Source organism: Nelumbo lutea, chromosome 1 (genome assembly GCF_056320005.1).
Source record: "Nelumbo lutea isolate HS-2025 chromosome 1, American lotus-T2T, whole genome shotgun sequence".
Lineage (NCBI taxonomy): Eukaryota > Viridiplantae > Streptophyta > Magnoliopsida > Proteales > Nelumbonaceae > Nelumbo > Nelumbo lutea.
This window is the reverse complement of record NC_142684.1, coordinates 133,002,249-133,029,223: the sequence shown is the minus strand read 5'-3', so window position 1 is coordinate 133,029,223 and position 26,975 is coordinate 133,002,249. Positions and strand designations below refer to the sequence as shown.

The window sequence follows — 26,975 nt, the reverse complement described above, 5'->3', positions numbered from 1 at the left end:
TGCACTACCAGACTAAGCCCTCCCCAATGCTATGTTTGTCAAGAACTTTCCTAGACTTTGGCAACTTTTGTTTCTCTCTTATTTTCTATGAAACCAAAAGTGAAGGTGAAATATTGGATTCCAATTTCCCAAGTCTCCACTGCACCAAGCCTGAGATCGAAAGGCAGCTAGTACATTTGAAGAAATGGGAGCCCCGTTACGTTGATTGGTGAGTCTCAATCCTCTTAACATATGTCAACCGAAAAGTTTTGGAGATAATGCCCTTGGCCACTTATTATGTGTCTCCACTCTCCATGCCCAAGCTTTTGCCTACAAATTGTAGTCCAAGCTTTTGTTCTTTGTTAACTCATGTATTGGCACAGTTTACCGAGAGCACACATCTGGTACAACCATGGTCACAGAATTCTCTTGTGCCCTCCAAATGAAATAATAGAGACAGTACTACAGCAATGGAAATGAAAATCATAACGTCCCCATATTTCATTGGGGGTCATAGCCTCAAAGGCCTAATTACATATGAACCTCGGATCTTCTACCCACAAATTATTCCTACATACACACACACATATATATATATATATATATATATATATATATATATATATATATATATATATATATATATTTTGATGGACACTTGCACCCTTAGCTTGAAGTAAGGAGCAAATCTGAAATCTCTCTCTCTCAGCAAGAATTCAAACCAAGAAAATAGATATATTCACCATTATTAATAATCTCATACAACCATTACAAAAATTTCGGCCTTTTCATTTCATCGATCCATTATCATGTTAACTAAAAAATGGTTCTTGATAGAGAATTAGAAAAAGAAAAAAAAAACACTGGGATCAGAAGGGTACATCTACAAGAAAGGCATGTCGTCAAATTTGGGGTTCGGGCTAAAATCACCATGACACCCACCTATTGGATATGGATGCTACAAGGGATCAAGCACAATTTGGTGGAATTTTAGAAATTCCTTGAAGTTGTAGTTCCACCAACACACTATCAAGAGATGGAGGCTTTAGCCCAATGGGAAGTGGCTGCCACGGCTTTGACAGAATATCTCCAATAGCTGCATCTATGCTCTCCTTTGACTGTTAATTACATCACCAAGGAAAGTGATTTAGGTGATCGAAGAGGAAAATCTGAAAGCAGCAGACAGATATATACTAATAGCTATTTATCACGAAAGTTAACAGTAGTAAAGATAAATATTTTTAAAAAATGAGGCGAGACTTATATTATAAGTGGCACATTAGTTTCATCAGAGTTCTAATTGAATTATACTTGAAAGCCTGAAGAGATCAATTAGGGTTATTGAGTTCTCCTTATGCAACTTAATTAAACAGGGCTCTATATATTTTGCATTTGATAATTTATATAACAAATTAAGGTATAAATATTCTTCTTACCGGATGAAGGTCAAGTGGAGGATGGGAGTAATCTGATTGGGCAGTTGGGAAACCACTGCCTTTGTCTAGTTTGTACATGGCATGGAGATGTGGTGGAATGCCCCGGACAGGAGGAGTTGGAAACCTCTGCACTCACCCATTTCCATTAACAAAATAATAAGCATATTTGAGTATTTTTAGATCGATATTACACAAACATATTCATGTTTGAGTATACTCTGGACAAAATGAGTCCAAAATTCCGTTACATAAGCATAGAATGACTACAAATTAAAAGGTGAGGACTGAGGAGAGACTGAGGGTCGAGTGGTTACCGTTGTTGCTAGTGGCTGTTGGAAGCAAGGAGTCCCTGGTGCAAGAGCTGTTGGAACCTAGAGGAAATAAAGAAGAGAAAAAATGGACCAGTGAGAGAGGGACACAGAATAAATTAAGAGGGAAAAGTATCATTGAGAGAGAGAGAGAGAGTGAGAGATAGAGAGAGAGAGAGAGAGAGAGAGAGAGAGAGTACCCGTTGGTGGTGGGGATGCCAATAAGGGTCTGGAGGTGGTGGTGGTGCCCACGGCGGAGGCGGTGAAGGAACTAGATGTTTCGGCCACATGTGCATTACGGAGTGATCAACGGTTGGACTTGGATGTCCCCAGACATGCAAGGGCCTGAAAGGCTGCAGAGGGGTAGGAGGAGGGAAGCCCATGGTGGGTACATGCTTCAGCCAAGGGTTCGTATGATCTCTCTTACTCCCTCCTCCCGCGCCACCGTGCATTTGCCGTCTCTGGCTCCAGCTCGCCGCCTCCGCCTCCCGTGCTAGCAAATGTTTCCGATGTGATCGATATTTCTGCAAAAACAAAAATCCTGTAATTCTCTGAATATATATATCCTCACTAAATTTGGTTTAAAAAAAATCGAAGTTTTCAGTTCAGATACAAATGCTTATCGTTTCATATCTAAAAGTGGAGCTCCCCACCCCACGCGTGGCCTCCATTCTTCTATTATGTTTCAAGATTCACCGGAAAAGGTGATGAAATTCTCAGAAAGCCGAAATGACCTAACGAGGGAAACAGTCTCAAGAACTGAGAAATTAAAGATGCGTACGTACTTGAAGGTGACTAGCAATGTTGTGGCGAGTAAGACAATCGATTCCCATGACCTCCAAAATCCTTGAAGGGACTGCCTTATCCACCCCTAGCTGCTCCACTGCTTGAACGAACCGCCTGTGCAGGTCTGGAGTCCAGTCGACCTAGACCCAGTTCAATAAAAATAATTAAACTTTTTTAAAATTATAATAAAAGATCGATGATAATGAAATAGGAAAAGAAACTCTCGTTCCTCCCTTTTCTTCTCCACTGCCACTGAGCTCTCCGACTAAATTCTGGCGCGCTACACAACTATAGCCAGACTATTAATTCTAGCAACTAGCCATTGTTTCAGATGATTCAGATTCAGATCTAACCATGAAACTAACACAGGAGAGAGAGAGAGAGAGAGAGAGAGAGAGAGAGAGAGTTTTGGCTTCTTAAATGAGTCAGGAAACTTAATTGTAAAAGAACAACTTCGAGTCCTTAATAGTTACAGTCAGACCTAATGGTCCGGCTACTGTGAAAAAGCACTAGCATATCAGCTTCCTAATACAGACCCATTGCCGTTTACCTTCACTTTCCGCTTCCCTTGGGAAGCTTTCGGCTGCGTCGATGATTTGCGGCCTTTATCAGCTACTTTTGGGGGTGGATTTACAGCAACCGCTTCTTCTCTCTTACTCAAAATTTCCTGATTTTCTTCGGTTTGACATGAACTTGAAACCAAACCAGAAGCCCAACTTTTGCCTTCTTCTTCGTCCTCTCTTCTTCTACTATCATTCCCTTCTACCTTCCCAACTGATGCTGATGCATTCATCTCAGCTGATTCCTCACCGCCACTGCAGCCACTGACCGAAAACTCGGCCAGCAATTCTGGGTCCATCTCCAAATCTGGCAACACATCTCCGTCCTCGATGCCGACGAAAAGATCATCGAAATCGATACCATCCAGCAAGTTTCCGCCAGGAAATACGTCCGAGAAGTCACCAACCCCATCTGGACAACTCTCCATCTCCCCTTGCCTTTCATCGTTGGAACATCTTAAAGGTGACACAGCGAGCATTCCAAATCTGAAATATGGTGTAGTCTATTAAACTTAACCCACCAAAATACTATCTATCCACTATATCACATTAACGGCTCTTACATATATATACCCACATGGCGCGGTGCAATCACAGAATATTGCATGGAGGTGCAATTAAAGCTTGATGGAAAATCAAGACTGTCTGGCTTTCCGGTGGGTCATAACGGGCAACTCTGAAGAGGAAATGAGAGAGAGAGAGAGAGAGAGAGAGAGAGAGAGAATTATTTCATAAACAGTTTATGCCTTTATGGTTGAGTTGGGTTTGGCTCTTGCAGTATAAGAGTCTCGCGAGGTTGAATCTCAACCACAACTTGAATTCAGATTTATGAGATTTGTTTTATGTTTTTGTTTGGGCTTGCTTTCCTTTTCCTCCCATTTTTTTTAATATTTTAAATTTGTGGACGACTTTTTTTAAGGTGCAGAAAATCAGAAAAAAAGTGCTTATGAGTTTTTTTCTATATATATAAAAAAAAAGTATATATTTTGTGCTGAGTTTTTTGTTCTCATAGGGAGAGGAGGCCAGAAGGGAAGAAGAAAAGGAGAAAAAATCCAAATTCATGTCAGATTGCAGGTTTGTATTCATGTTAGCTATGTCTATCTGTTCTACGATTTGTATTAAAGAAAAAGACCTTGTCATTTCCAATTATGTCAGATTCATCCCCTTTTCACTCATTTATGTAATTGGAGGGATTTTACTTTTTAGTATTCCAATTCTTGTCTGTTGGGCTGGATCCCAAGAAATAAATTATTATAAAGAAGATTACCCTATGCCTATATGGTCCCCTTTGTCTTTGAAATTAAATCAAACACAACAGTTAATTAATTCTTCTTGTCTAAGAAATCAAAGACATATTATCCCATGTTTGTTGAATTGGGTAGGAGGTAAAGTAGTTGGAGTAACAAAAATGAATTACTCCTATTCCCTAAATGCAATACACATACAATTACTTTGTCCAACATATATGATTGATCACTAAAAGATAAATAATGAAGAAATTTCTTCTCTTTTCTGTTTCTATAAAGGTATGGCTACAAGAACTGTAAGTGGGTTTGTATGTATTCATCCATATTGACTGATGAGCTAACTTTCCAAAATATTGTCCTGTAATTAGGGATTTGAGTTGATCAAGTGATCCTCATCGGGCAATCAGTTATCAATTTACATTGATCAAAACAATACCAGACGTTCAAGAAAATGCAAATAATAGTAATATGACTGCATGATTATCGAAGAACATGCATTCAACAAGTCTCACATCTAATGACTGGCTTTCTTTTTCTTTTTCTTGAACCTAATGACCGGTAGATCTACATGCATGTGCTCAGAAAACTGATAAAGACTGAATATATTTGTCTTTTCATATAATAGCAGTTAGATCCGTTCCCCTATAATAATTTCCTCTTCTCGCCTTTTGCCAATGCAATAATGTATGATGCACTGCTTAATTTCAACCATGAAGGTTGTCTATCTGAATTTTTTATACTAATGTTCAAATGTACCATGGAAGTTGGATGTTGAGTAATTAATGTTTTATCAACCTCATTAAAATGTAAATGATCATATTTATATGAGCAATTTAATATAACATTGTGAATCATTTGGATAGGCTTTGAACGTTTGGTAATAATAGAATTAAAAAAAAAAGAGTAATATTCTAAAGTCAAAATATTTTCAAGCTCCAAAATGCAAAGCCTAGAGCTATAGGGGCTTTGTGCTTTGGGGCTTTGAAAGCACAAATCTTGAAGTTTATCCAAACACAACTTTAGTTTATCAATAAATGAAACTGAATTAAATGCAATTCTTTTATCTGAATATCTTACATGCAAGGATACTTGACATTCTAAAGGTAATACCTCAGGTCAAAGTTTAGTTTTGCACATGGAAATTTAAGTAGAAACATCCATAGAGAGAGAAATTAAATAATTTGTTAGTCATAATAGACTAGTTATCAGTGAGCAATAGATAAGTACATCAACAATTTAGAAAAGTGGGGTTCTTTTTCTTAGAGCTGATGCTTCGAATTATCATGTCCAAATAATTCAAATAATAATAACAAATTTGATGTAGAAGAAAGAGAAAGAGAGGGAGCAAAACTCACGGATGAAAACAAGTAATTAAAACCAATGGAACTCTTGAAATCATCCTTAAAAATTAATAACAGCTCAAATGTAAACCCGACAAGCATCTAAATCTCATCAACCACTAAATTATAGTTTAGAAATTAACATATATGTTCTGCACTGTATATATTTGTATTTTCACTCTTACCAAACTGAGCCATAGGGATTTCAATTGTTTTGTTGATTTAGCACGTTTATTTGATTATACACTCTGAATATGGCAATAATCCTTAGATTGTCTAAATTTTCTATGTTTTTTTCTTTCTTAGACAATGCTTATTATTTGTGTTTAATTAGGAAAAGAATTAAATATCTCTCTCTCACTTATTCCTCACCAAACCAAAGGTTGCTACTAATTAAAAATTAAAATAGATGGATACTAAATTTTGCAATATATATCCTCTAACTAATCAATAAAAAAGAAAAAAAAAACATTATTTACTTAGCAGATAACACACAAAGAGTAAAAAGAAAAAAAAAAAAGTAAAACGTTGGAATTCAACTTTTTTTTTTTGTTATTGTAATTAGATAAGCTGTGCTGCGTTTGTTTAATATTTTGGGATACAATTGGCATTTCGTAATCAAAGAGGTAGATTATTGGAACCACGAAAAGACCGAAAGGGTTAGAAAACCGGGGTTCGAGAAAAGCCTCTTTTCGGTCGAAGTACGGTAATGTGGTTTGACGAAAATATCCTTCAATAGCTATTCACATTTCTCACGTCTCTTTCTTTGGTGGTTTGCAACCTTGTTTGGAATATTGACGAAAAGACTAAACATGGTGACTTCGTTGCTATCCAGTAGAGGAGGAGTGATATTGTGTTACTTTCTCACACTAAAATTTGGTGGGTTTCAATCAATCGGCCAATCAAAGTTGGCATGTCGATTAAGCATAAATTGTAAAATTTTAGTTGGGGGTAGGTTGTCACACAAGTTTCTGTGATGATAGATGCATGATATCATTGATGAATAGTTTATGGATTCCAACTTCAAAGTTTGGACAAGTGCAGCCTCTGCTTACAGACCCACCCAACACACACGACCTCTGAGGCTCTGAACGCAGAAGGCTTGTTTTGTCCGTTAATGGAGCAGTCTGGCCTGTTTGAGTCATCTCACACGTTCCAATTTGTAAAGCTTTTGGTGGCATTCCATTCAAATCCAACCTGCTTTGAACATTCAATTACTACCCGATCGAGGCAGCTCTCTGACATGTCGAGGGATGATGTGGCAAATCAAGGCTATCCATCTGATGGGGCCCCTCCCTTTATTATTTGGGTGTTTCTAGCAATCAATTCCCTTTACGGCTATGGTGGACGTAGACATGGACTAATATACCCTACGCAGTACTCCATGGTGGATGTAGTCTGGACCGATTGGTAGGTCTAGGTGTAGGTGGTCAGTTCAAACTTGTACATTGACAACTGATTAGGGTTCGACTTAGTTCAGTTCAAACCCTGGTGGTATAGATGAATGTTTTTATTTATATTTGTTTTTAAAATTGTCACATCAGCAAAAAAAAATAGAAACATATATTCTCGAATTCTATTTTTGTTTTTAAGGCGGAAAGAGTACAAATGTAAATTGTTGAGGGCAACATCTTATATTTTGTATTATTTTGCATATATTTATATTATACATATTTGCATTTATACTCTTTCCAAACTGAGCTTAAAGGAAAAAATAAGTTGATTTTAAAAATTAATATATGTTTTTAGAACCAATAAAATAATGATTTTTAAAATAAAAACAAATATTTTAGTATAGAAATTATATGATTTATGAAATATGATGTTAAATAATAAGAAGAAAACATATTGTTAAGACCTGATTCAAAAACATATTTTTGGTTTTAGTTTTAAAAACAAAAAGAAAAAGAAAAAAAAAACACATACACAACCAATAACATGTTTTTATGTTTTTGTTTTAAGAAACAATCAACAATCTGTTTTCAAATATATGTTTGATTTGTTTTTAAAACCGACAATAAGAAGAACAATTCACGTTATACAATGCCCTCTTAAATGATGGTGGTTCAATTGCTAAGGTTTCTAGTTCATTGTAGCGGAGAATTGAAATCAAATCGTGCTACCTCTAGGTTTGAGGTTGGGTGAGTATGGACTAACAGTCCCTTGGAGAGAGAGAAAGTCATCAAATTAATAATAATAATAATAATAATAATAATAATAATAATAAATTGGCAAATGGATCAATCAATTTAGTTGATGAATATAGACAATAATAGAATTACTCATATAAAGTAGCTAGCTTGATTACAATTGGCAAATGGACCAACACCACAAAATCAGAATTATGAAAATAAGGAAGAACAAATCCCACACGCAGAGGTTAAACTTTGGAAAGGCACACGCCATTAAAAAGCATTAATTAAAGCAAATTCCTATTTTTACAACATAAAAGCAAAATAGTTGCACTGAGGCCTATAGCCTTTCTCTCTCAAAGCAGCCACCAACAATGGTCAAATCAAAATTTGGAAACCATTGATTCGAGTTAATCTGTGTGCGGATAAGGTCATAAGAATATTTCTATCTCGGAGGACGGCTTTTTTTTGGTTATAAGTAAGATAGGGGGAAATTATTTATATTATAAGCAAGTACGTTATACGTGATATTTTTTTTCATATTAATTATTTAAATTTTAGATATATTATAATTAAGATAAAATTAATAATTAATAAAAATAACAATATGATTAAAAATAAATATAAATACTTATAGTAAATGTGCATATTCATTGCACGTGAAGATTTTAAATTATAATAGTAATTACTGTAATTATTTGACTATAACATCATTTCATTTATAGGTAGAATTTAAATTTGGCATTTCATTTTCATCATTATTAAGAATACTTCTTACATTTGATACTTATTTTTGTTTAGTTTAATGAATATACAATGTTAGAGATATGTCATATTTTTTATTTATTTTGTATTATATATTTTACTTATTTTAATTTTTTATTATAACCCATTTGACTCCAAATGGTTAAATTGCTTACCCACCACTAGGAGAGAAGAAAATGATTTTGAATTAATGTTGTGAATTTAATTAGTAAAATTTAATGATGAAAAAAATATATCTTAAATATAAGATTTAATGAGAAAGAATAGGAAAATAGTTTTATTTTCAATTGATTTTAAATTTTACATTCAATTTCCATTATTGATAAAATATTTCTTATTTATCATACTTATTATTGTTTAATATGTCGAACATATGATGATAAACAAGTTCCCAATTTTTTATATTTCTATATTTTTTGCATTTATCTATTTTTAAATTTTATTATTTAATTGTGAGAACATGAATTTTTATTTTGACCATTATTTTTATTTAATATGATGAATATGGAACATTAGAAATGTTCGTAAATGTTTTCAACAAAATTCTATACCTTTTTCATTTTTTTTGTTCTATCCTTTTTAAATATTTATTTTTAAATTATGACATCATGACTTTCTTTGAAAAGTTGGATCATTGACCCACCATTTAGATAAGAAATTAGCTTTCGAATTAGTTAAATTATATATTTCATCTATATTATATAAATAACTTTTGCTTATCACACTTAATTTTGTTTGACATAATTAATATATAATTTTTAAATATTCTTTTGATTATTTGTACTTTTTTATTTTTTATTTTTAAAATTATTATTTAGCTATCATATAAATGATTAATCCATTTAACTCAAATCATTAACTCACCACCCAAAAAGAAAAATAGTTTGATTTTGTATTACATTTCCATCATTGACAAAATTATTTCTTAGGTATAATACTAATTTTTGCTCAATATAATGAATGTATAATATAAGAGATGCACCCAATATATAATTTTTTATAAATATATAACACTAGATATGTGCCCAATTTTTCCTCTATTTATTTTTTTTTTTGTGATTCTTTTTATTTTCTATTTTTAAAAATTTTATTATTTGACTATGACATCATTTCATTTCTAAGTAAATTTTAAATTCGGCATTCCATTTTCATCATTAATAAAAATACTTCTTACATTTCATAATTATATTTGTTTAGTATAATGAATATAAAATATTAGAGATATGCCTAATTATTTTTAATTTTTGTATTAAATATTTTATTAAATTTAATTTTTTATTATTTAATTATAGCATTATTTATTAATCCATTTGAGCCCAAATGGTTGAATTACTTACTTGCCACCGGGAGAGAGAAAATGGGTTTGTTTTCAAATAACTTTTCAAAATATTTATTTTTTCACTATTAAAATTAGTGTTGTGGATTTAATTAGTAGAATTTAATGATAAAAATATATCTTAAATACACGATTTAAATTTTACATTCATTTTCCATCATTAATAAAAAACATTTCGTATTTATCATACTTATTATTGTTTTATATGTAGAATATATGATGTAAAAAAATGTTCTCAATTTTTTGCATTTTATTATTTTTGAATTTTATTATTTAATTGTGGCAGCATGGATTGACCCATTTAACCCAAAATGGTTTAATTTCTTACTACCACCTAGATGAAAGTACTTTTTTTTTCTAGGTAGATTTTAAAAGTATAAGTTTTTCATATTATTGGAATTATTAATTTATTATGTATGCATTTAATTAATAGAGTAATGATGAAAAAAACAAAAATGTCTTAAATATATGATTCAATGAAGATGAATTCAAGTTACTACCTTAAATGTTGGATTTAACGAGAGAAAATTGAATGCATTAAATATCTTAGAATTACCTCTTTTCAACTCATTTAATATCAATAACTAATTACCCTATTTGCCCTTATTTTTTATCAATAAAATTAAATATAAAGGCATAAATTTTGCCCTCATATAATTTCAGAAATATTTTTTAGGTTATTTGTGCTTTTTAAAGTAGTATAGATAGATTAAGAACGAAAATTATTAGATGGATGACAGGATGAGTTATCATCAACATCAAACATCTATATTTGGCGGGTATATATTATAAGTGATATCCATTTCTCAGGTGGATAAATATTTTTACTTGGGAAAAGTTGCAAACACTTGGATGAGACAAAAATATCCCTTTTAATAATGAATTTTTATGACTAAAACGGTGATAAAAGAAGATGAATAAATACTTTACTCAGATAAATAACTCACTAAAAAGCAAACTGGTCTAAAAGTGATTGATTGAAAACTCATTTAATATGCAGAAATAGGTCCAATTCAATTCAATATAATCCTATCTATCATTCTACACTAGACTAGCTACAATGTGTTTCATGGTGAATCAATGGAATTTTTAACGTTGGGTGTCTAGAGAACCCATTTGAGAAATGGTTGGAAAATTCTGTTTGAATCCTACTTTTGGACAAATGGAAAATGAACTACTTGGAAACGCAATCTTTTGCATAAAGATAAAAGGAAATCACATAAGCGAGTAGAGGGTTTTTTTTTTTTTTTGAAAATATAAGCGAGTAGATTTCATGCATAGGAAAATATAATTTAATATGAGCACATTTGGGAGGTCTGAGCTGAAGATTGAGAAAGCAGATAGCTCTTCAAATGACTAATTGACAACCCACTTGGGTTCTCCACATTTTTCAGCAAACATAACTTCTAGTCTGTCCATGTGGGGCTTATCTTGGAAACTGGGAGTACTATATATCTCAAGTTTATGACTAACACATCAACTTTTTGTTTTGAGAAAAAGTTGGCTAACAACAATACAACATTGTTATTGGTTAAATAAACAACCTCGACCTAACACAGCTAATGATCTGGATTCCATTTAATATGCAAGCTGAGTTCGTATCTATTCCTCATAGAGTTCATCTCACACCAACCTCAAATCATGTTTCAGCCATACATCTGGAACATCTTTCTGCTTGTAAACTTTTACTAAGGGGAAAAAGAATTCTACTCATGTATATCCATAATACACTACCTCTGTGTATTGAGAACATTAACATGTGCTTAATACTATGTAGGAGGATGAGATGTTCCTCATGTGTGGCTGCAATGTTATGTGAGTAGATGTGAGTAAAGTTTTTGTGGGCAGGAGATTCAGACTTGGCTGAAATGTGCTATTCGGTCAGTGTGAGGCATGCTCTGTAAGGAGCAGATCTAAACTCTTAACATGTAGACCCTCATTTTAATGGTTTATAACAATATTTTTTTCTACTTTGTATATTTGTGCTTCTTGACGTAGTGAAAAAAAAAAAAAAAACTTTGTATGATTGTGTATTTGTGTTAAAGGGAAGAAATGGCCAACCTATAGTCGGGTATTTGGATTGCCCACTTTAAATCAATCCCATATTTTTGTCATCAAGATTTTGATTTTTTATAGTGAGAAAGAGAGAGAGATGAAACAAAGATCTCACCCCTTATCACGTGGGAGTCAGATGTAGAAATCAAACTTTGTCCCGCATGGTACCGGCATTATTCTCGAATAAAGTAGGTTTGCATCATCTTTGAATAAATTGAAATATCAATGGTTTTTAAAATCGACCTAGAGAACGAATCGGTCAGGGGTCCGGTTATCAGGTCGAACGGTCGGCCCATTCTGACAAAAAATAAAAAATAATAAAAAACGGTCAAAACCGTTTAAATGGTTAACTGTCCGGGTCAGTGGTTTGCTGACCAAAATCAACGGTTTTTTTTTTAAATCCCAATTTTGAGGAAAAATGAAACTGATCATCTGACCGGTTCTTGGTTTTTTCGGTCGAACCGTTTGATCTGGTCCAATTTTGAAAACCATGGAAATATATATGAATCAGTTGTAGCTTCTCTTGCTTATTTCTACCATTTTTTTTGTGCTCGTTTTGTGTCTTAGCGTCTTTTATTTTAATTTGTTCTTTTGTATGATCACGCATACAGGAAAATCTTCACAAATAATTTGTTCAACCACACATAAAATTTTAGGTTGTATTTGGGTTGAAGGAAAAAGTAAGAAAATTTGTATGAACATTTTATAGGTTTTTCTATCTTTCCCTTCCTTACCTTTACCTTCAAACCAAATATAGCCTACCCTACCATTAAGAGAAACCAACAACTTATTAATTGCTTTGTCTTTAGTGAATCATGTAAATTTTTGAGCTTCATAATGGCTGAATGGCATGTGGGTCTGATTATTAAACCTAAATATTTTATTTATTATATTATTATTTTACCCACTGAATGAATAACACAGTAATAAATGCATCCATTTCAGCCACTTCACCTGTTATTAAACAACACTTAATATTGAGAGCATGTTTGGAGGTAGGGGTGGATTCAAGCCGAGCCGAGCCGAATACTATTAGGCTTGAGTTCGGTTCGAGTCAAAACTTTGAGATCGAGTTCGGCTCGAGTAAAAAATTTATAAGCTCAAGTGGCTTGGCTCGAGCTTGATTTTGACAAAAAATATTTTATAAAAATAAAAAAGTTATATATAAAAATATTTTTTATTTGATATTAAAAAAATTAAGATTTATTATAATTAATAATTATAATATATATATATATATATATATATATATATATATATATATATATATTCGAGCCAGCTTGCGAGCCTCACGAGCTGAGCTCAAGCAGCTCGTTGCCACCCCTATTTTGAGGGGCTTATGCGTTCAACAAACCATGTTGACTAAGTCACTTCTACCTAGCTACCATGGTGCTTCACTGTAAAATTGATTTTGGGTTTCGTGTAAACCTATTTTTGATTTTTTGTATCTTTACTAAATAGGGTTTCACAATTTTTTGGATTTCTTGACTCATGCAACACCAAAATCTATTGTCTGAAAGTCCTTCCAAATGGGCACTCAGGCTGAAGTGTAGCGATTTTTGGCTTTTTGAGATGGACGAAGGGATGAGAGATCCATCATATGGATGGCCGAACCCTACAGGAAGGTTGGGCGGAATTTCAAAAATTTCTCTCTCTCCCATTTGGGAATCGCATTCCCTATTTTGAAAACTCCATTTTCAATGATTAATCTTGAACCAAACCAGACCAGATCTGAAACTAAAAAGGGAGGAGAGGGATATACCTGATACGGAGTAGCAGTAACTCCCAATGAAGGTGTTCACGCCCAAGGAGATAATCAAAATTCGCTTCCAGTGAAGATGACATAGTGTGTGGTGAAGTAGGATCAGTAGGACGGTTCTTCAGCAAGAATGGAGTAGAGGGCTGATGAGCACGATTTCAAATTGCTTCTTCTACCAAGAAGCAATATCAAGAACAATTATTGATCTCTCCTGCAAGTGGAAATCGAACTGAGTAGGGGTGGCAAGAACAGAGAAGAACTCTATAGATTGATGTGATATGTCTGGTGTTTTTTTCATGTCCACCCTACTCTCTTATTTATAGCCTTAAAGAGATAACCTCCTAATCTTATTAAGAGTTTCCTAATCCAAATCTTTATTTGGATCTGGACTCTTTAAGTGATAAGGATAATCCCTTATCACTATCGGTAGTTTAGGTTTCTATCAGAGAGAGTGCATCCCCGATCATTCACTTTGTCCGACAAAGGGGTTGATCATGTCACTATGATTACCCACTCAGATGAATTCTCGGGCTGTCCCAACATACTCAGGTTTTGACTCCCTATAAGGATTTCATTGATTGGCATATCAAAGATAGCCCGATTCGACACCTAGTACAGTACCATAGTCGAGTATAGGGGTTAAGTGTAACATTCCAGTTTTGCTCATCTATCTCCAAGGTCTAGGGCAATACTGGAATTTTGGTGCCGTTCAGGGTTTCAAGAAAACCCACACTGCATATACCTTAGGTCTCACCCTAGAAGCTGAGACAAGCCACCCCAACCAACTTGGCGGCACATTAGTGTCAGTTTTAGTAGGATAAATCTCCCTAGATCTATCCAGCGACTGTGAAGATTCTAAACTAACACGAGTTTCATAAGTGTCCAGTTTAAGGGTATTACACAGAAACACACAACAATGACATGAATCAATCATGTACTTTATTCATTTATAATAAATGTCAAAAGATACATCAATCTGATTGAAGCTAAGGGCATAATTGTCTAACAGTAGATCCCATATGAACAATCTATAAGCTATGTTTAGTGAAAAATCGAGTGTTACAAATTAGATGTCAGTCAATTATTTGAAGGGCTGCTTAATTCAGCCTTTTTTAATAACTTATATGGGGCACTTCAAAACAGCTGAACCAGCTTAATTAACTGAATCTTTAGCTCAACCCTCTCAAATGGACCCTTAATCCCATATGTTTGCTCTGTGCAAAATATTAAGTGGTTTGTTAATTTATAAAGGATAGTGCTAATTTTAAGTTATTAAAAGCTTTCTTCAAGCCCATGTAGCTAATGTTCTGTACTATATATAGACACAATAAGAAAAGGGTTTTTAATAACTAAGGGTTCTATTTGGATGAGCTTTTTGCTTTTGAGGTGGACTATGAAAAACAAGGCTGAGATGAAAAGAATTTTGAGCATTTGGTAAGATTTGTTTTCAGAAAACATTAATAAAACACTTTTAATTCCGATTTTAAGCTTTCTGCTTTAGGGTTTTAGAAGCGTAAATCCTGAAGCTTATCCAAACAATAGTGTCATTATTAATTTTGCTTCTTACCCTATTCCTTCCAAATAAATAACGTTCCTCTTGCGCGTGGGAATAATATAATTTATCTCTCACAAACAAATAAGACAAAATAAAATTGAAGCAAAAGTAAACCAGAATTTACATTCTGCCCATTTATACTCCCTTACATTTAGCTAATGAAAATGAAAATTTCACTGCAAATAAAGAAAAAGTAGGCCAGGGAAGATACTAAATTCTTTGATATTAGGATTACAAGAATGAAACCCACTAATCAAATTGCCAGAATATACGAATTTTCAAGAGAATATATTTCTAAAACTTTGAAATTTATATACCCAATTTATGATCTCAGTATGAGAGAAATAAAAGAGAAAGAAAACAAACCAGTAAAAATGCATGCATGCACTGAGATGAAATGAGAGAGAAGTTCAATAACCATGTTTGGCTGTATCACAGGCTTAAGTACCCAATTAATGTCATTTAAATAGAGAAATGACCCTCAACCACCATTCACCAAATAAGGGTGTCAATGGACCGATTTTGGATTAGACCCCGTTCAGTCCAAAATCAATTTGAAAGATTGGATGGACCAACAAGACATATTGGATTGGACTAATCTAGTCCAAAATATTTATTAGATTGGATTGGACCTAGTTTGTTCGTAACAAATTTATATGGGGTTGGATTAGATTAAGCCAATATCTGGTCCATTGATATAAGATAAGAATATATATGTCAATGGACCAGGTTTGGGTTGAAACCAATCTAAATCAAAATGAATTTGAACAGATTGGACGATCCAAACATTGAATTGGACTGATCCAAATTGGTACAAAACATTCATTGGATTGGACTGGACCTGATCCATTTATAATGGACTCACATTGGACTAGATCGGATTGGACCAAATCCAATCCAATTGTCACCCCTATCACCAAGCTATGAAAAAGAAGAGGCAACCTTCTTCTCCCGCGAAAATGCGACAAGACTGTATAATCCCTTCCCATGAGCAGTCAAGATCGATCGAATAGAAAGGCACCCATGACAACTCACCTGCTGTAACAACTAACAAACTAACTTTATTTTTATCGGTTTAGAAGAAGTTGTCTCGGAATATATTCTCTACCATTCCTTTCTTTTTCAATTAGATGTTTAAGAAGATGCTTTCTTGATTATATACGTACTTATTTTTTGTTTTCAAAGCTGAAACAAAAAACAAAAAACATGTTCTTGAATTTCTGCTTTCAAGAATATTTTTCATCTGTTGTTTAATAATTAATATCATGTTCGTCCATAAATTATATAATTTTTTCACTACAAAAATATATATATAATTATAAATTATATATATTTTTCATCTGTTGTATAAAAACCATTATTGTTTTTTAAAACAAAACCAGCTTGGTTTTGATTTTCAAAACAAAAACATCATTATTGTAGAAATACCCCTTAGGCTGTGTTCGGTTTCAATGCAAATAAATTTGTACTGATGCAAAATTATGGCAATGCAAATGATTTGAGTGTAAATTTTGACCTATTTTCGTTTTAAAGTTTAGCTTATTTTGTTTGATTGCAGTAAACAATAAAGTAAATTAAGACACGAAGCAGAATAAAGTAAAATATAAAATAAAATTAAACAAGAATGTACATTTTTTACATTTGGACTTTCATGCATTTGTACTAGTGCAAATAAAATTGCACTGCAACCAAATACAGCCTTAATATGTAATTTTTGTCAAGGAAGAGGTCGTTCAGCGAAATTTATTTTAGTGAATGTTATCTTGTCAATAAATTTGCCTTTAATCTTGTACCAACTTTTCTAAGTGCAAGCTGTTCTCTTTCAGTTCTAATTCCAACACACACATTCATGTCTAAAATTGCCTGTGTCCTGTGAAAAAAAAAGTAAATATTCTTCTTCCTGAACCAGATATTATCTTGACTCTAGCATACTCAATTGTCAGAACTCAGAATCCCAAACTTTCCATCATTCCATGACAGGAAGAGAGATGTTGGAATTATATAGACCATACATTGATGGAAGATGTTAGCCTCAGAAACTAAAAAATGAATAAAATATTCCACAATGTCTATCCAATATATTGTATTTAATATATATATGTCAAACTCAAATAAAATCATCTATTAATCTTCCAAATAACATCTTTTCCCAAACTGCCTTGGGAGGAAATCAGATCCATAGTTTGGGTGCCTTCTGGATTTGTCAAAATCATCATCTCATTATTGTCCTGATAACTGACAATGGTAGCAAATATTTTAATTTTCTAAGTACAACGATGATCTAAAAGACTAAAACGACTGGCGAGGCTGCAAATGACCATCTGTAATGTCTTGGGTGTTTGTACCTGGACAAATATTCGGATCTGGCATCCGGCAGTCTCCTCCGGCGAGCGACAGGCTGTTTCATCAGTAAACAGTAACTAGTAATTAAATTTACCAGATGTTATTGTAACTAATATAATGTCCAATTTACCTGCAAACCCAACCAGTCATGCTTTTAACACTAAAGAAGTTTGTGGTGGGGGTTCAGATCACCATTGAGAAGCTAGCTTTCATGGACTGGAGGAACTATTTTTTGATTGGGACCTTGATTCAGCCTCTAGCTTCTGAGTCATGGTTCCTCTTTTAAGTTGAGTCAATGGAGATCTGGGGTGGTGTACCAAAGGGACAGGCTGGTAGTTTGTCAACGTCAATATATTTACTTATTCCTACTTAAAGACTAAAAGAATATCAGTCTCTTTTATTTTTTTCTCGCAGATGAAAATAATATAAATGACTCCTCACAACAGCAATAATTGCTTTCTTTGGTGACTTTGTATTCAATGGATATTAAGCTTTCAAAATCCTTTAGTCCCTGCAGGCTTCAGAAAAAGAGCAAAGACTTTAATCCTTCAAAAAGGAAATTAAAAAAGAGGTCCCCTCCCCCCCACCCTCTTCCTGTCTGCCTCAAAACAATCCAAAACTCATCCCTGACAAGTACTCCAATAATGCAACCCAATTGGGTAACTCTAGTTTCTTGCAAAAGCTCTAGTCTGATCATGGACCTACCGTCTAGCTTGAAACTCGTCAACACACAGTATCTAGCTTCTCTATGATCTGATCATGAACCCAGCAAGCAAGTGGTTCTGAATTCTGAATGATGTAGACTCAACTTACATTGAAAGTTGCACTGTTATAGCATCATTTCTCTCTACTGCATCAAAACTAGGGCTCAGTTTGAAAGGAGTACAAATACAAATATGTAGAGTGCAAAACCTTACATTTTGTATATATCTGTACTGTATATTTTTGTATTTGCACTTCTGAACTGAGCCTAGGGTTTGGTTAGGGTTAGAGAAAAAATGTTGGACCCCCCCCCCCCTTCCCCTGTCCCTTCCCCTTCCCCTTCCCCTCATGGGCATTATTATATGTGGGGCTCATCGCTGTCTATATAAGCGGTAGGTGGTAGGATGCAGTATGCAATGGACATGTTTGGACATGGACTCTATTCAACCAAACTTTATGAAAATTTCGTTCAAAACTTGAAATGAAATAGCTATCAAAGGGAAAGGGACCACCAACAGGCATATTTATATATACCATGGTATATATGGTCACCTTTAGCATATACAGGCAAACTTCCTCTTAACAAAATAACAAAATATCAAATATCAACCAAGGAATGGATTTCTTCATTTGAAGAAATGTGCTGGAGCACGCGTGGACTTGCACCTGTGGTTCACTTCATCGGTGCCCACTGCCCAGGATCTTCTTCACTAGCAAAATGATTTAAACTATTAACTTGTAAGCTATCATTGAATCATCTATGAATCAGATTCTAGCTAGTTCCTCCTAACGGTATTGCATATGGATCTGATCTGGATACAAATATCAGATTCTGATATGTCGTTCAGTGTCGGACTTGGCAAAATCAGCATCACAAATATTGTCAATAAAGAATTGTGTGTGCATCTATAGAAAAGTAGAAACTATTACAATAGTCTGTTTAGTGTTTTGAATTTGAATACCTATAGAAAAAAAAATTTAAAGGCTTATATATCTTTATTACTCTAACATTTTATAGGATAAATTAATGACATCCATTGTATACATTAATTGTTCATATTTAGGTTAAACAAAAGTGTCAAAATCCAGTGCATGTCTAAAGTTTCATCTATTTAGGAGAGGCCAAGACTGGGGGTTTAACTATATTTAGTGTGTTATATAGGGTTAAACACCCTAATATAGTATGATTAAACCCAAGTTGAGCCAACTATTAGAGAAATTAAGAATTTAGAAATAACATTACTGCATGGTGATGCAAGGGATTCCAAAGCTAGAAAAGCCTAGTTAAGGGCTTAATGCATGAGTTAATGAGCTGATGGGAAGTTAATCAGGAACAGCTCTTAGCAAATGTGGCTGTGAAGTTAAGCATTGATCCTGAACATCTACTATGTGCTTGAGCTTTTCTGAAGTGTACTACATGGTTTTAAATTTCATCAAAACTTTGCAAATTTTTGGAATATTACAGTTTCAGTAAACCACGCCAAAATGATAAAATGAACAGTTTGCCTATATTTGTTTCAGCCTAAATTAATTAATTCTATAACATTTCTGTCTTTATCAAAGTATTATATGGAAAACTTCTCAACAACATTCTGGGAAGGGGATAGGGTCATTTGGGTACATTCCATTTTTTTGATAAAAGGGTCATTTCCCTACCCATTGCTCGAATACATGTCTTAAAAGACAAAAATACCCCATATTTGTGGTTTCTTTGTCTTTTCACTGGGAATATCAGAATATGCCCGGTTTATCAAAAATGAGATGTGCCCAAATTAGGGGTGTCAATTGGACTGGATTTGGTCCAATCCGACCAATTCCAATGTGAGTCCATTATAAATGAACCAGGTCCAATCCAATCTAATCAACGTTTTGGACCAATTTGGACTGGTCCAATTCAATGTCTAAACCATCTAATATGTTCAAATTCATTTTGATTTAAATTGGTTTCCACCCAAACCCGGTTTATTGATATATATATTCTTATCTTATATCAATGGACCAGATATTGGCTTAATCCAACTCAATCGAATATAAATTTGTTACGGACGGACTAGGTCCAATTCAATCTAATAAATATTTTGGGACCGAATTGATCCAATCCAATATATATTGTTGGTCCATTCAACCCATCCAAATTGATTTTGAACTGGATGGGGTCCAATCCAAAACCACTCCATTGACACCCTTAACCCTAATTACTCCCCATTTCATAATATCTAAGAATGTTCAGGATATTTAACTGAAATTTCAATTGATATTTTCAGAAGTTTTTAGAGGTGGTTATTTCATGTTCTCAAATATTCGAAAAGAAATATCTTTGCTTTGGTCCTGAGACCCAAAATGACCAATAAATACTTTGGTTTTTTATCTTATTGTATTATATGGAGGCTTTCCCTCAAGTCAAGTCACTGTAGAGCTCCACACTACATAATTCCTCAGCAACTATTAAATGCAAATTGTCTTATGCGGGGCTTTGATTTTTTTTTTTTTTTTTTTTTGAGAATAAGGCTAAAACTTTGAAAGGAAAATTGTGGAGAGGACTTCCTCCCAAAAGAAATATATTTTATGTGGCGGAGAAAATTGGTCGAGAATGTAGCAGTAACTTTTCTATTCGTCCTGATCTGTTTATGAAATTTGAATGTCAAAAGTGGATATTATTGATGGAGTAGGGTTTTCTTGTCCGGGTTCTTCGATTTTGTCCCTTCCGGCATTGATTTTCTTGCAATCCTTTTCCATCTTTGGTTGCCTGGTTGTAAGGTCCTTGTACATATTTATTGTATACTGGCGCCTTAAGCTTGTAAATTTTTGAGCAATCGGTGAAATATGAAAACGGGCTAATAAGTCGGGTCAAGAGGATTTGAACATGGGGCACCAACCATGAAACCTCAACCCGGGCAAAGTTGGATATATGGACCACATATAGTTAGCAAATCCCAATATAATACATGTATTGACTTTTAAAAATGCGGTTTTTTTCAAAATTCAAACATATTAAAAAATATATTAATAATTCAAAAAATACAAAGTATATGAAATTATGGTTTATGAATAATTTGGGTTTTGAAAAATACAGCCTCAAAAATTTTAAAACTATAGCTTTGAATTCATATAATTTCTTTACTTCAAACGTTTTTAAATGTCATATTAAATATAAATGAGGGGAAATCAGGCAACCTATCGGATTGGTGGGTCGGGGCAGTTATAGTTGTTTTTAGAAATAGCAATGGGGCAGGTTCGAGATAAGGACCATACTTTTCATCCCCCATTTCCAAATTATTTTTCTAATTAAAAGTTTGCTTGGGGAAAAGATTTATTAAAAAAGAAAAAATCATTAATATAAATCGGTTTAACACTTAACCATAATTATACAAAAATATTTACAAATTTTAGCATATAAATAATGTTTTAAAAATATTTATCTGGTCCCGCAAGAACAGTCTTTATTCCTGACCCTAGAGGCTAGGGCGGTATTTGGCATTCAGGAATTATCTCCTTTTTGCAATTAAAATGCCCCTATGGACAAATGAGTTTTTAACTGCAAAAAAAAGATAAGTACTTAAAATAAGGAATGTCAAATGAAGCCTAGGTATCCAAGAGGGATAAGAAACATTGTCATTCCCAAATTTTATTTTTATGATCAATTTGGAAAGAATATAAATATAAATATATACAATACAAAATAATACTTTATTGTACATATTTATATATTTGTATCATGGTTTTCAAAAACGGACCAGACCGGACGGTTGGACTAGAAATGATTGGTGTTTTACCCTAGAACCGTTATTTTGCCAAAAATCATTGATTTGGTCAGCAAATCGTTGACCTGGGCGGTTGAACCATTCGAACTGTCCAATAGTTTTAGCAATTTTTTTTATTTTTTTATTTTTTGTCAGAACAGGCCATTCATTCAATTCAAACAGTTAGACCATTCGACCCAAAAACTAGACCCATGATCAATTTGTTGTTCGATTCAATTTTAAAAACCTTGACTTGTATTTATATTCTTTCAAGACTATACCTTTAGGCTCAGTTTAGAAGGAATATACATATAAATATGTAGAGCATAAAATCATGTATTTTGTATTATTTTGTATATATGTGTACTGTATATTCCTTCCAAACTAAGACTTAAATTCAATTTGGTAGGAATACAAATACAAATATATACAATATAAATACATACAAAAATAATACAATAATTTGTATTATTTTGTACAAAACGATTTGCACTAAAGGCGCATCACACGTGTTATGTTGGATTTCTACAGCTTATGATGTTTTGAAGCTTCTGACTATTCGGACCCATCCGTGCATGCATGTGATGATTATCGGCCTTGTGATAAACAGACATGGGTCCACACTCCTCAGTGGTTGTTGCATAATCTTCCTTTCTTCTGACCAAAGTTTGCATTTGGGGTCACTCGGGTTGTGTTCAATAATCAATACTACCGTATGGTCACTTTTTAGATGGGCCCATGGCACTATATCAGATTATAAGTTGCCTTCAATATTACCCTATTCACTGATCGAATGTTCCAGTGTTGCAAAGCGGGTTGTCCGGTTTGAAGGATTTTAACTATATTCGACTTGGATTAGGGTTTGGATTCATTGAAAATTTTCAATGCAGTGCCATCTTTACCGGAGGATGAAATTATTTATGTATGAAAGCAAAGTTCAAAACACCAATACACTTCTTTTGATCAAAACACTTCTTTTTTCTTTTTTTTATTTAATAATCTAATAATCAACTATTTGATTATCAAAACAATTCAAATCGTCTAAATCCACTTAGTTAACTATAGTAACCTGAAAAACAATACATATCAGTTTATATACATTGATATTGATATGTTGCAATATTTTAAACCTTAATGGAAGGGAAGATGAAGGATTGATTCACTTTTATGGGTACTTATAATTAATAAATTAGTACATGTTAAGTAGGGACTCTTGGAGCAAGGATAGTGCAATATACCCACATGAGGTCCACGAGTCTGGATCTACTGATGTTCTCAATGTGCAATTATGACAATGTGACCAGTATTGAGTATTGTGTTGTGGTTAAGGTTTAAAGTATCATAAACACAATGTATATCAAAAAGACAATTTTAAAAGATGTATCAAAAAACTTTGCAAAATCAAGATATGCATAGAAATATTATAAATATTTCACTAAATAAAAAAATACACCAATAATATTAAATATAATACCTCAAAATATAAGGTATACATACATAAAAATCACATATTTTAATGCATTTTATGAAGAAAAATATTATAATCAATACAGATGAACACATTTAAATGGTACATTCAAATTTATCCCAGCATCTAATTATCATGTTCCACTTGACATTTCACATTTGAATTCATATTTCTTGTTTCTAAGAGGAAACCATTCACAAGAATTAAAGAGATAACTCTTTTGGTATTCAAATGGTTCCCTTTTATTTATTTTTATATATTCAAAAATTAAATCTTTGACATAAAATTGAATAGGTTTATGGATATATCAATTTTTGCTTCTTAATTAAAAGAAATCATAAAATTGCATCACCGTATCATATAGAGTATATCAATTTCTTTTCTTTCTTTTTTTTATCTAGTTTTCAAACTTCATTAAAAACATTATGCTCAATTGTCCTATCAAACCATAAAATCTACAGTGGCACGACTTCTAAGTGAATAAATAAATAATAGTTATTTATTATTGGAATGATTACTGATGTTGTGTGATCTGACTACTCCCTGCTGGAGGATGATCTGGCTTCCAGTCGGGCGGCGAGCTAAGTGAATCTACAAGAACGGATCAGAGAACCCGGGGTGGCTATCCCGACGAAATCGCTACGATGCTTAAGTTAGTAACTTGATGCGAGCTGAAAAGCTTTGAGAGATTAGAGAGCTAGAGAGCTAGAGAGTAGAAGAATCACGCGTACCTTGCACCATTGGGGGTTGGTGCCTTTATATACTGAAGTAGTCGTGGAGCTCACGAAAGAGCTCCGGGATATCCGGGGTGTGGAGATAGAGTTCGTTCTGCTTCCAAAGGAGCAGTATATAGGTAAGGCTTATTGTTCCACTTCTGACTCCGGCAGAGTCGAGATGAGTCCTCATCGTGATCTCGGAAACATCGGGATTTGTTAGTTCATCGTGATCTCGAGAGATTCAGGATCTATTGGAGAGACCTCTAGAGTTGGTTACGCGGGAACCTGTTACGTGGCGATTCGATTTGTTGGTCCCGAGCTGGTACTTCAATCTTTTAGTTCTGAATTGGATTGGATACTGAGGTGCCTTGATGCTGAGGTGAACCTTATACCGAGGTGAGCCTTATACTGAGGTGGCCTTGCACCTAGGCGAGCCTTATGCTGAGGTGACTGAATACCCAAGCTCAATTGTTGTGAACTAAACTTGCCAAGCTGAGTTGTCCCCTCTTGATCAAATCGCGTGCATGTGTTCCCTCTTCGCTAGGTCGGGGCCAAATCACCCTTCATCAATTTTCCCCCACTCCCCGATCTAGGGGTCTCAACCTAGTGCGAGGAGTTCATGATGAGTATAGGTGAATTTGGCACGAGGTCTAGGCGGTCTGACGGGCGAATCATTGGTCGGACTAGCTCGGCCACTTGGCTCAACCAGGAACAACCCAGATTGCGTTAGGTGTATGCGCGGACATCAAGCCGTTTTATAAACTCTACGAACGTCAAAACACATGCTAAACCGATTTCAACCTTGGGGGTCATGCAACCGGTTTTCCTAGGAGACGTTGGATCGTGACGATCTCAACCATTGATTCCCGGATACAATGGCTATAAATAGGGGGCAAGGGACTCATTTTCTTCGCCACAAGTCTGATAATTCACATTTTGAGGTCGTGCTCAAAGTCCTTCAGTTCGGTGTCTTCCCGAGGTCGTCTTCCTTTCTTCAGTTTGGTCTCTCTTTGGTGAGTCTTCCCTAGCTCTCCTTTTCGATTCTGTGTCTTTTCATGTCTAGCTTTAGTTTCGATAGCCTTTTAGATGGGAGCGGTGAATCCACTAGAGCTGAGGTGGGTACCTCGGCTCAGGTCATAGGTCTTCGTCTTATCGAGGTTACTTTGGGTCAGGATGCGGTCTATGGTCCTCCCGAGGTGGACTCACTCCGGAGGGAGTGAGAGGCCACTAGTGACCTGGCTTCCACCTCGCATCGAGGTTGGGTGCCAGATAACTTTGGCCTGTCAATGATGACAACGGACAGGATCCTGTCCCTAGTAGCCCGGTACAGATTCCCCAATAACCTTGTGTACACTATACCCTTAGGTAATTTCCCTTGGGAGCACGGTCACGACGAGATCGTGATTTTCGAGGAACAACTCATAGCTGGTCTTCGACTTCCACTTCACCCCATGATAGTCGAAGTCATAAAGCTATTTAACATAACCATAGACCAATTGCACCCGAACTCCATTCGTAACATAGTAGGAAGCATTTCCCTTTTCCACGACTACAACCTTTCTCTCGACCTCGACATCTTTTCCTCTAGTCTTTCCATTAAAAATAACTCATCCTGTATTCTGCCCGAGCACAAGCGAACTTACTACCTGTCACCACGTCCAGGCTACAAACTCTTGCACGAGCTCCCGAACAAGGTTCCGACTTGGAAAAGGCATTACTTCATGGTTCGTAACACCGAGGGGTGGCCTTTCCCGACCCATGGGAGGGCAGCCATCCAGCACCCTGGGGTCCAATTGGACCTGAAGAAAAGGGAGGCGCTCAGATCTTGGGGGAGCTCGGCTTAAAGTTCATAGACTTTGTGACCGAGGAGAACCTTGTGCAGGCTGGCCTGAGTCCTGGTAGGTCGTTGTTTCTTGTGCTTCCTTTGTTTTATTTCGGTACTGTTTTCTGACAGTTTGCTTTGGTGTTGCTATCATGGACATCCTCGCGACTGAACTCTTCGGGAGTATGAAGAAGGGAAAGAAGAAGTGGGCTTCAAAAAGAGCTCGCATTGAGTCTCCGCCGGCTACCATTCTAGAGTCCGAGCAGCCATCTATCGCCGAGCAACCTCCTATGATTGACTTGGTCGAGGAGGAATCTGGGAAGCTCTCCCTGCCCGTGCGCCCGAGGAGGCGATGTCTTCGAAGCCCGCCCCTGCAGCTGTCACTTCTTCAGGCAACAATGACGTAGCTCAGAGCATTCTGATTTCGATTGACGTAGCTGGGCCGAACTACTGGTCGCTCAGCTTGGAGCCCGAGTGGCTACCTATTGCATGGTGGTAAGTTTCTGACTTATTTTCTCCTTCGATCTTGTGCTTGGCTTTTCGTGTACTGACGCTTGTTCTCTTCTCTTGGCAAGTGAACTTCACTATCCACGCCTTGACTTATTAGTCCGAGGTGAATTTGAAGCAGGCCCTCACAGCTGAAGAGTCTTCCCGCAAGGCCCATACTGAGCTGAACTTAGGCCGCAACGATAATAACCAGCAGAGGAAGGATGCGCGAGCTAAGAAAAATTTGATCACGCTACTGATGTCTGAGAAGAAGGAGCTCGCGGAGTGGACCGAGATACTTCTTCAAGCGGTAGAGGAGGCCAAGGTTAAGGCCATCGAGGAGTACAAGACTTCGGCGGAGTACCGGAAGGAGATGATCGAGGTGGGGACAACGAGCTACCGCAAGGGTTTTAAACTTAGCAGGTGGCTAACCTGACACG

The 26,975-nt window shown here is 35.0% G+C and overlaps 1 protein-coding gene across 2 annotated transcripts; it reads right to left on the bottom strand.

Annotated features, from left to right (window-relative positions):
- Positions 1–694: 694 nt before the first annotated feature.
- On the bottom strand, positions 695–4,155 carry GPRI1 (GBF's pro-rich region-interacting factor 1). 2 transcript variants are annotated; one of them, XM_088942287.1, is made up of 7 exons: positions 3,647–4,155; positions 3,060–3,555; positions 2,509–2,649; positions 1,924–2,247; positions 1,730–1,786; positions 1,416–1,541; positions 695–1,097 (listed from the first exon to the last, which is right to left on the bottom strand). In XM_088942287.1, the coding sequence occupies exons 2-7, from the start codon at positions 3,546–3,548 to the stop codon at positions 948–950; spliced, it is 1,287 nt and encodes a 428-aa protein (XP_088798413.1). In that variant the 5' UTR covers positions 3,549–3,555; positions 3,647–4,155; the 3' UTR covers positions 695–947. The 2 variants fall into 2 exon arrangements, with proteins under 2 accessions (XP_088798413.1, XP_088798412.1); XM_088942286.1 differs by having other exon boundaries at positions 3,633–3,825.
- Positions 4,156–26,975: the final 22,820 nt, after the last annotated feature.

Bases quoted from the DNA above. Each gene is read 5' to 3' on its own strand.
- GPRI1 (XM_088942286.1), bottom strand. From the start codon at position 3,676: ATGCAATATTCTGTGATTGCACCGCGCCATGTGGGTATATATAT. The intron at 2,248-2,508 runs GTACGTACGCAT...TTGTTTTTGCAG, and splicing joins ACATTGCTAGTCACCTTCAA to AAATATCGATCACATCGGAA. The intron at 1,098-1,415 runs GTAAGAAGAATA...TGTAATTAACAG, and splicing joins CTCCACTTGACCTTCATCCG to TCAAAGGAGAGCATAGATGC.